This window comes from Bubalus bubalis, chromosome 7, assembly GCF_019923935.1.
Source record: "Bubalus bubalis isolate 160015118507 breed Murrah chromosome 7, NDDB_SH_1, whole genome shotgun sequence".
Lineage (NCBI taxonomy): Eukaryota > Metazoa > Chordata > Mammalia > Artiodactyla > Bovidae > Bubalus > Bubalus bubalis.
The window spans coordinates 88,368,143-88,378,662 of record NC_059163.1 but is presented as its reverse complement, the minus strand read 5'-3'; the positions used below and the strand labels follow the sequence as shown (position 1 = coordinate 88,378,662).

The following is a 10,520-nucleotide window of genomic DNA, read 5'->3' as shown; positions in this document are numbered from 1 at the left end:
TGTTATGTTTTTTGAAGACTCCCAATCCCTTCAAGTATGCTATCAAAATTCTAAAGTGTGTCATGAATATCAAAAAGTGGAGAAGTCTAACATCTATGAATACTCTCCTATTCTCTTACAAAAGATCTTGTAACATCCCTTCTTTTGCTGGGGCAGATGGTGACTGCAGCCATGAAATTAAAAGACGCTTGCTCCTTGGAAGAAAAGCTATGACCAACCTAGACAGTATTAAAAAGCAGAGACATTACTTTGCTGATAAAGGTCCATCTAGTCAAAGCAAAGATTTTTTCCAGTAGTCATGTATGGATGTGAGAGTTGGACCATAAAGAAAGCTGAGCAGAATTGATGCTTTTGAACCGTGGTGTTGGAGAAGACTCTTGAGAGTCCTTTGGACTGCAAGGAGATTCAACCAGTCCATCCTAAAGAAGATTAGTCCTGAATATTCATTGGAAGGACTGATGCTGAAGCTGAAACTCCAACACTTTGGCCACCTGATGCGAAGAGTTGACTCATTGGAAAATATCCTGATGCTGGGAAAGATTGAAGGTGGGAGGAAAAGGGGACGACAGAGGATGAGATGGTTGGATGGCATCACGGATTCAATGGACATGGGTTTGAGCAAGCTCCAGGAGTTGGTGATGGACAGGGAAGCCTGGTGTGCTGCAGTCCATGGGGTTGCAAAGAGTCAGACACAACTGAGCAACTAAACTGACTAACTGGAAAAGAGCACCACTGAAGAAAATTGAACTTTGTTGTCTTTTTGGTGGAAAGAGATAGAATTAACAATTATCAGATGTCCATCAGCAGATGAATGGATAAGAAAGCTGTGGTACATATACATAATGGAGTATTACTCAGCCATTAAAAAGAATACATTTGAATCAGTTCTAATGAGGTGGATGAAACTGGAGCCTATTATACAGAGTGAAGTAAGCCAGAAAGAAAAACATCAATACAGTATACTAACGCATATATATGGAATTTAGAAAGATGATAACGATAAACCTGTATGCGAGACAGCAAAAGAGACAGATGTATAGAACAGTCTTTTGGACTCTGGGAGAGGGCAAGGGTGGAATGATTTGGGAGAATGGCATTGAAACATATATATTATCATATGTGAAACAAATCGCCAGTCCAGGTTCAATGCATGATACAGGATGCTCCGGGCTGGTGCACTGGGATGACCCAGAGGGATGAGATGGAGAGGGAGGTGGGAAGGGGGTTCAAGATGGGGAACACATGTACACCCATGGCAGATTCATGTCAATGTATGGCAAAACCAATACAATATTGTAAAGTAATTAGCCTCCAATTAAAATAAATAAATTAAAAAAAAAAGAATTAGCAATTATCTGGAGAGCTAAGAACCAGGTAGTTGTCACCATAGGGATTTGCTCCAGCCTGCTTTGTAATGCAGTATCACCATTACCATCTTATACATGTTGTTATCATGAAAGACATAAATATCTGAGAGATTCAGAATAATGTAAAGGTCTCTGGCCAGTGCCTTTGTCAGTTCAGGTTCATCTTCTGTAGCTTAGAACCATGTTGCTCTGAAAAAAAACTCTAGGAAGTCTCGACAACTGTCCCGAATGTAAGCGAGCAGAATTAAGATTCCAGAAGTTTTATTCTAGTAGAACTGAATTATTTGCTCACCGAGAAATAAAACTCAGTTTTCACTACAGTCTTTCTGATTCTTACCAGACTGAAGATGTCAGCTGGACTCTCCTAGGTCTCCTGAAAGTGACAGGAACTTCTTTTGCAAAGCCATCAAGAGCTCTGTTAGTAAGGTTTGACTTCCTTCTAATTCAGAAGAAACACTGGGTTTGAACTCCAAACTTTTCAGTGGCTCTACAGCTCTAATAGCAAAATTCAAGTTTTCTTATTTGTCTATTTCAAGCTGCTGCCATGGCAGTTTTGAGTTAAGGAAGATACTAGTTCAGATAGATTGGATTCTGTCTTCTTTTTGATCATGTTCTAGGTACTGTGAAATGAAAGAAGTATTAATGTATTAATGCAATAGTCCTCTGAAGTTTATGGTTAGACTTTCTCCATACATTTTCAAAGGTATATTCCAGGTTTTACCTCATTTGATTTCTTTTTCAAAATTATCTGGAAAGTGAGGCAAAAAATAATTATTTCCTCACACTGAATCAATCTTCTTGTACATGTTTGCATATAGTGTTTCAATTTATGTAAAAGGTTGAAAAAACACAAAATCAAAGTTATCCCAGAATCTCTCATTTTTAAATTATTTCAGTGCATAGCAAGATTTATGTGTTAACATAAAGAAAGCAACAGCAAGCCCGTGAGGTTATCTTTTGTCACACTGGCACTAGTTTGGCTTCTTTCTGCTATTCTTATACCAAGGAGGCAATAAACCCCCTTGAGAGTCATAGAGCTGCCTGCGGAGCCCTGACAGGGCATAGAAGCCTTTATGCCAAAATACAATGCACAAAGGGATCATAAACACATTTGAAAAGGAAGATGACCTCTTCGTCACAAGGAATTAGGCTTTACTGCAAGCTGCTACCATGGAAACCAGCCCCCAGCTTTCTCTGCTTATTTTGAAGTTTCCTGTTCCCCATATAACATGGACTTCAGCTCTTTTACTTAATTGTTTCTAGATCAAATAAATTTGGTGAAAGGTTTTGGTTATTTGCTTCATGGTTTAATGTCTCCAAGTATGCCTGCAGGTCCTGAAGAAAAATGAGAAAGTAGTGATGGAATCATTAGAAAGGCAGGAAAAGTGAAGAAATTTGCTGGTGTCAGGGTCTGTTCTACAATTCAACAAGATCAGAGAAGAGATACACTTGTTATTAAATCTTTCAAAGACCAGCTACAGTCCAACAGTGTCTCTTAGAGATGTGTCCTTTGAAATAATTTTAGCTTTTTGCCTCTCGATTTCTTACATCTCTGGAATTTAGTATACCCTATAGTGTCTACAGAGCGGCTCTCAAAGTCCAAACAAAGTTACAAGTATACTGCCGCTGGGGAAAAATCTTGGATCTTTTATTTTATATGATACAAAGAAAACCGATTGTTTATACGGCTACAGCCTTGAAAAGTATAAAGAAGAGAATTTATAATGAGCTAAGCAACCATTGAAGCTCTGCGTCCAAAAGCTGGTGAGACACTTGAAAAATGGCCTGGGGTCCAGCTCGGAGGATGCGGGGACTCGGAAGACGGACAGGTAGTGGGATCCGGTTGCGCAGGTGCTTCGGGGATCCTTCTCCCCTCGGGAGTCTCCCCACTCCCGCCCTCCCGAAATCCTGGACTCAAGGCGGGGGAGGCTGTGCGCTTCTGCCACAGGTGAGACCTACCCAGCCTGGAGATCAGAGCTGGAACCTGTCCAGTTGCTAGGGCAGCCCCGGCTTCTAACGTAGTGTTTCTAGTCAATAATCCAAGCTGACTTTTCCCCATTTGCGCTTGAGGGGCTGGAGAAGCTGGCGCAAGCGAACGCAAACAGGAACACTCGCATCGCCTCCCCTCCTCCCGCGACCCTGGCAGAGAGAGAGAGAGAGACGGAGAAGTCATTTATTGTAGCGCACACACACCATCAGGACTCTTTCCCAACTCCATCTTCCGACTCCCGCCACCTTGCAGGGAAATCGCAGCTCCGGCCACACTGGCTTTCTCTATCTGCTTTCCGGATGAGTGAATTTCTTTGCTCCTCTCGCCTGTCCGGGACCATCTGAAACTGCCCCCAAGTTGCGTTCCCAGGGACACTCCCCACTCCGTTTCCACTCAAGAACCAAAGAGCAGCTCACTTCGGCATCCTCCAGAAGACAAACCCCATCCATTCATTCATCTGTGGGTGAACAAGAAGGAAAAGAAGAAACAGAGGTGGGCCGCCAGGCGAAGCGAGAGCGAGAGGAGTACAGTGCTGGGTAAACCAAACTGGGGAAAGAAAAACGGGTGAGGGGCGAGGAGGACCGCTCTAGCGGACCTCGCCCCTCCTCAGCCCGGGGTGGACCCCTGCGGGTGCCCACGGCGAGCCACGTGGAGAAGCCCCAAGGGAGAGGCAACCCCCACCCCCACCCCAGGGATTTGGAAAAGAAACTGCTGGGAACAATGAACCCTGAAGGACAGAGGGAGGTGGAGGGGGGTGAGAACCCTCGTCCTTCCCCCTTGCCCCCCTCCTTTTGGACATTCCTTAGGTTTAATCATTAAAGTGGATCCTTTTTAAAAAGGAGGCAGCAGCTGAACAGTGCCGTTTCTGACAGTCTGCCACACACTGTCAGTGAAGTAAAAGATCTGGACCGAGCTTGGTTGCCTCGCTACCAATAGCAGACTTGGGGAGACCAAACCTCCGATTTCTGGCCACATCAAAGCAGTGATTATGCAAATACCCTTTTTTTTTTTTTTTAAGAATAAAATGGAGGGGGAATTATTTATCAAACAATGAACCCCCTGCCAGGGCGGGAAACAATAGATCAGACTAGATAGCCCTTCTAGCCCCAGGCTGGGGGAGGGGGGGGGATGCTGGCGCCCTCACGTTTTATTGGTCTAACCTAATTTCACTAATTCTCTTTTCACACATTTTCTTTGGCGGATTCGGAGGCCAGGACTTTCACGCTCCCGGGAGCGCCCTGCATTGGCGCGATTCAAGGGCTGCCTGCTTTATTTAATTAATACATTCAAAGCTCGCCTGGGCCCGGAGAGCCTGAGGGTGGGGAAAGACCGAGGCCGGGCGCGGGGAGGAGGTGCTTTTAACGGGTTCCAGGTGTCGATGCCCAGAAGTCACAACAGGCCCAAGGCTGTGCGATGCAGGGGGCGCTCGCGGTGGGCAGCAGCGAACCGCAACTTCCAGTCTCTCCAGCAGACCCGACCTTGGCGCAGCCGGGAGCCCAGCCGACCCAGACCTGAGGGTGGGCGCGGCAGAAGCGGGCCTTGGGCCTAGATATCCTCTGCGGGTAACGGGACCCTTGCTCTTTCCCGGCCAAGGCCGCCCGGGGCCTTCCGACGCCCTCACCTGCACTGGGCCCTCGGGGTTCTCTTCCCGAAAGGGCGCCCACCCGGCTCCTGCCCAGGAGCGCCCGCGTACTCCCCTGGCTCCCGCTTCGCCTGACAGCCCTCTGTTTCTTCTTTTCCTCCTTGTTCGCCCACAGATGAATGTATTTTAAATCTGGTGAAGGAAAATCAACCTTAAGTCCTGGGCACTTCAGAAAAAGTAAATACAATCAATGCCTGAAGCCTGACTCCGCCAAAGCGACGATCCACCCGGGGCAGGACCAACCCTCACACTTTTCCGCGCTTAGGTAAACGCGCAGCCGCCGCGCGCCGCTGGCGCTGGGAAGATCTGGCAACTGTAGCGGTGTGGGACTGTCATCAGAACATTTCCATGGTCTTGCTTGAAGCGGCTCTCGGCAGAGGGCTCCAGAAATAGAGTGGCTTGGCTTAGCTTGCCCAGGAACCTACTTGGTGCAGACAAACCAAGCTGGTCACAGGGCAGGCACAATGAGGGAGGAAGGAACGGATTAAATCGAGGAGCGACTATATTCCCTTCTGCTGAAGCTGAGACCTGTAATTCTCATTCTTACAGGAGAGGGAAGAGGACGACTGGACCTCAACCCACAGGCTGTGGAGCTTGCGGTGGGTTGGGAAGGAAAACTCCTAGTGCGAAGTGAGGCAGAAAGAACGTTCTTAATCGCTAAAAGTGATTAGACGCCATAAAGAATAATTGCACCTATTTATAGTGTAAAATAGGGCTTCCCTGGTGGCTCAGTGGTAAAGAATCTGCCTGCACTGCAGGAGACCCGGGTTCGATTCCTGGGTTGGGAAGATCCTCTGGAGAAGGGAATGGCAACCCACTCCAGCACTCTTCCCTGGAGATTCGCATAGATGGAGGAGCCTGGTGGGGTACAGTCCATGGGGTCGCACAGAGTCGGACACGACTGAAGCGACCACATAACAGCAGCAGTGTGAAATAAGGTGTGTTGTAGATAGAGAAGGAAAAGCCTGAGTGTAGATCACAGGTGGTAGACGGAATTCCTACCATATATGAGGTGCTTCTGTGTAAGAGGACCTGCAAACTCTGGCTGAACCAGACTCTGGCCCTGGAGTAGCTGTGCAGAGGTGACTGCTAGATTCAACTGGGTCACAGGTTAAGTCATTAGCTGTATTACCATTCATCAAAACTATGACTATTGAACCCTCTCTCAATCCATGCCTCTCCGAATAAGCCATTAGGGTCACCACCTAGTTATAGGATTCCCATCCCCCCTTCCCCCTCTAGTTGGGTTTTCCTGAGTACCTGCACCTGAAGAGTTGCCTCCCAAGACCTGTGTCAGGAACCTGGTTCTTGGCATGTTTCCAAAAGAAGTCTGGTCTCACAATAACCACCATCATCACTAAAAGAACAGTGATTTGGCATTAAAACTGTGTTTTAGAATTCTCATACTACAATTGCTTGGCTTTTTAAACACTAGAAACATAAAGGTGTAGGAGAAATATCTCTTTCTCCTTATTAGATAATCAAGAGTGGTTAAGAATAATAAAATCTTTAAACTAGAAGGGGTTTTCCAACAAGTCTCCCTTACATCCAGAGATGAAAACCAAACAAATCCTGGGTTGGTTCTTCCTTTTATTAAAAATAGCTATTCAGTTATTAAACACAATATTTCTACATGAACAGAGAGGAGGAGTAGTTAGGACATTTTAGAATGATCATTGGTATATGCAGAGTAGTGGAGGATTTGCTTAAACCAGAAGCAGATATGAAATTCATGAGGGTGGGAGGAACTATGAACAACCAACATTTCTTTGCTGGCATGATTTTTTTTTTTTTTTTTTTTTTGGCTTGTGAAGTCTTGGCCACCCTCCTCTAAAGTGGTCAGCCTTTACTTGATCATCTTTGACCCAAGGCCAGTCAAAGAGCATTGATTTCTGCTTTGGAGACTGAGTTGCAAGTTACAGAGTTATGTATCCTGGTGATTAGGAAACCATTTTTGCTTTCTCTCTGAAGATGTTTTGACTATGTAAACTGCTTTAACAAAGACTGAATTGGCTAACATGAAATCAGCTTCCAATAATGAATTTATAAACACTCAGTTATGTCACAGATGTTAGAGATCACTGTCCAGTCCCTTTTGTTTACAGACGATAACTGAAGCTCAAAGAAGTGAAGTGTAAGAACCAAATTTCTACACACTCCGTCAAGATAGTTCAACTCCGCTATTTTTTAAAAGCAAAATTTCTGAACTTTGGTGCTCATCATTACTTAAGTATAATTTAAATTCCCCAAACTTTTTTTTAACTAATCTTGTTTGCTCAGAAATTGATTTCTTAAAAACCAAGCTTTTATTTGTATGGAGAGTTACACTTTTACATCAATGTTAGTGTCTTGAATATAATTCAGCTTCCTGTGATTGCTTAGACCTTATGTGTCAATGAAATCTACACACAAACATTGACAAAACAAAAACAAACAAGTATTCTACTCAGTTTGATATAGGGAGTTAAGAAAAAAATGCAACTTATTCTTCTAAAAGCCACCTAAACAGGAAAGTAATAAACACACAAATATTATGAAAATTAGATACTTTATTTATAGTTTAATCACAAGAACAATTTTCTTGTTCTTTCAAGACGTAAATACATACTAGAATAAACTCTGTAGAATATACAAAAAATACATACTTTTCCCATGAAATTTTTCTTTATAATAAATAGAAGGAAACACGTGTGTGGCTGATCCTGATAATGCTCCGTGTCTGCTTAGGTTTTCAGTGTGTTGATTTATTTTTAATCTCTTGAAAGAATGGGGGAGTTTCTTCTCCCCTAAAAGGTCGAGATAAATAATTCATGAAGCAATCCTCCCTCCTGATTTTTCCGTTTTCCTCCACATTTTTCCTTTTGATAGAGAGTTCAGCCTAAATTTCCACGCTTGCATTCAATCATTACAAAGCCTACAAATTATACAATGACTTCTAACCTGGCCCTCTAACAAAACAACTTTTTCCCCCTTATAAATCATAAGAGACAGATGGCAAAATGGAGAAGAAAAAGGAAAGAGAAGAGCGGGACAATAGGCATTGTGACGAATCTGGGAAACAGAACAAAGTGCACATCAGAGAGGGAAAGTTTGGTTTGACAGGTGAAATTCCCACAGCCCGCAGGCAGCACTGGGAATAAAGCAGATGCCAGCCATTGCAAATCTGTGGATAATATTATTACCGGTAAAATCATTCAGATGCTAAGATACATTTCTTTCTACTCGACATTAACATCTCTATGTAGAAGCAAAGGTGAAGAGATCACAGGAACCGGTTGCGTTCCCCCTGGGAGATTCACATGAATCGCACCGAGAGGGCAGGAGCGTCAGTCCGCTCTACAAACTCCTTAGACGTGTTACCTTTATCTCTTCCCAGCATCTTTTTACCTTAAGTGCCTCCCTCCTCCCGGCCCCAAACTCTACAATCCTCTTCGACAATAAGCTCCATCACACCAATAAATTAGAGAGCCCGGCTGAACTAAGGAAGCCCTTACTTAGCCAAGGAATGCAACCAATAACCGAGTAATCAGAACGGCTACACATGCTCTGAGTAGTGAGACGGTTTCCCGGGCATGGAAAGCGGGGGGTGGGAGGAGGGCTTGATCGGGGGCAGGAAAGGGTACCCACTAAGGCCTGGCGTGGGTAGCAGAGATGGCAGTTCTAGATACAGTCCCTGACTATGGGGAGGTGAGGTGCGTAGCGGTGCTTGTCTGGAGGTGGGGACTGCCAATAGTCCATGTCTGAACCCTCCGGGCTGGCGGGAGATAAAGTGCAGCTGTAGGGGGAGGTGGAGTTGGAGGACGCAGAGGAAGACTCCGCGGGGCTGTTTGTGCAGCTCCACGTGGAGGCGGGCGAAGGGCTGTCTCCGCTGTTGCTCAAGGCGGCGCTAGTGCCTCCCGGACTCAGCATGACTGCCTCCGAGAAGAGCGCCCCGGGCAGGCTGCCGCCGCCACAGTGGTCAGCCAGGCGCAGGGTCTCGGTGAGCGCCCATATGTAGTTGTGGGCGAAACGCAGGGTCTCGATCTTGGTGAGCTTGGCGTCCTCTGGGAATGTGGGGAGCACCTCACGCAGCGCGTCCAGCGCCGCGTTCAGATTGTGCATGCGGTTGCGCTCGCGGTTGTTGGCCTTCAATCTACGGGTCTTCTTGATGCGCTGCACGGTCTCGGCCGTCTTGGCACCGCGAGAAACAGCCCTTGCCCTCGAAGGGCGCCGCTTGCACTCATGAACCACACCCAGCAGCCGCGCCGGCCGGCAGCCCTCGGCTCCTCCCGGCGAGCCGCCCAGAGCCGCGGGCCCGGCCTCTGCCCCAAGCTGCCGACGCGCTCCGCCCGCCGCGCCCAGCTCCTCCTCTTCCTCCTCGTCAGCGCTGGAAGATACAGGGGTCAGAGCCGCTGAGGCGGGGGAGACCGAGCCAAGCAGCACCAGCACGTCCTCTTCCTCCTTTAACTCCAAGGTCTCGGATTTGACGAACATCCTGGAGAAGAGAGCAGAGAGGGAGAAAGAACCAAATGGGGTGTGAATATAGCGGCAGAGGTAAGCTGTCAGTGTTATAGGGACTTACTGCTGCGCGCCCGAGAAGACCCGCTCGGAATCGCGCCAAGGAGGAAAGTAAATTGGGGAGGAAACCCTGCCTGTGCTCTCCCAGCTGGCGGGCGCCCCTTGTTGTGACCCTGTCGCCAGCCAAATGGGTTCCGAACTCTGACACGCCCTGACAGCTGTGTTCTCTCCCGGGAAGGGACTGCGACCCCGCGACAAAAGATTCGTCGCGGGCGAAGGGCGTTCGGATGTGGTGGGATGCCGTGCGGGAAACGCCCCTAAGTTGGAAGCCGCAGCGCGGGTACTCACTTGGTTCTGTCTCTAAACGTGCCTCGGCGTCGCTCTTTGGCGCGTGCTGCGATTCTCCGCGCAGCCGGGAGCTCAGCGCTGCTCCTTCTGCCGGCTTGGAGGCACCGGGCCTGGCGCTGCTGCGGCGCGGCTCCGCGGGGGACAGCTCTGACCGGCGACTTTGCCAAGAGCCCCGGCGGCCTCGGCGACCCGCCCGGGTCTCGTGTGTTGTGGTGGTGGTGCGTGTCTGTCTTGTCAGTCAGTCCCTGGACGCGCGGCTCCTGGCACGCGACTCCCAGGCACTCCAGTTAAAGCGAAGCTGCTTGTGGTTCAGTGGCTGCGTGTCTGGCACACGACTCTCCTTAAAACCCCTTATATACCACCAAGAAAACAATCAGATCTGCCCCCGGGGCCCCCACCCCCCCTCCAACCCTCGGCCGCCGCTTTCTCCTCCCCTCCCCTGTGCTGGCCCCCCTTCTCCCCCGCTTTTCCCTACCCGGCTTACTCTTTTCATTGCATTATCATCATTCATTTCTTTCTTTCTTCACCCACTTCCCCCCTCCCCTGGCCCTGCCATCCATCCATCCTCCTCTTTCCATCGCCCCCCGCCTCTCTTTCCCCCCTTTATCTAATCAGCATAACACGGTTCTAAAGCTCCCGTTGGAGCTCGAGGCTGCGGTCGGACTGCTGGAGCGGC

General features: G+C 47.9%; 1 protein-coding gene and 2 long non-coding RNA genes across 4 annotated transcripts; 1 reads left to right on the top strand and 2 right to left on the bottom strand.

The window, feature by feature from the left end:
- Positions 1–2,994: 2,994 nt before the first annotated feature.
- Positions 2,995–5,119, bottom strand: LOC123334477. 2 transcript variants are annotated; one of them, XR_006552414.1, is made up of 3 exons: positions 4,979–5,119; positions 3,603–3,814; positions 2,995–3,506 (listed from the first exon to the last, which is right to left on the bottom strand). It is a non-coding gene; the product is annotated as an uncharacterized LOC123334477 (long non-coding RNA). The 2 variants fall into 2 exon arrangements; XR_006552413.1 differs by lacking the exon at positions 4,979–5,119 and adding an exon at positions 4,518–4,615.
- Positions 4,779–7,082, top strand: LOC123334478. Its single transcript, XR_006552415.2, has 3 exons — positions 4,779–4,919; positions 5,115–5,264; positions 5,549–7,082. It is a non-coding gene; the product is annotated as an uncharacterized LOC123334478 (long non-coding RNA).
- Positions 7,083–7,109: 27 nt separating this feature from the next.
- Positions 7,110–9,472, bottom strand: NEUROG2 (neurogenin 2). The gene has a single exon (XM_025290288.2). The coding sequence runs from the start codon at positions 9,470–9,472 to the stop codon at positions 8,660–8,662; it is 813 nt and encodes a 270-aa protein (XP_025146073.1). The 3' UTR covers positions 7,110–8,659.
- Between the last annotated feature and the right edge of the window lie 1,048 nt (positions 9,473–10,520).

What these genes read in the sequence shown, in the direction of transcription:
- NEUROG2 (XM_025290288.2), bottom strand. Translation starts at nt 9,472, where the DNA reads ATGTTCGTCAAATCCGAGACCTTGGAGTTAAAGGAGGAAGAGGACGTG.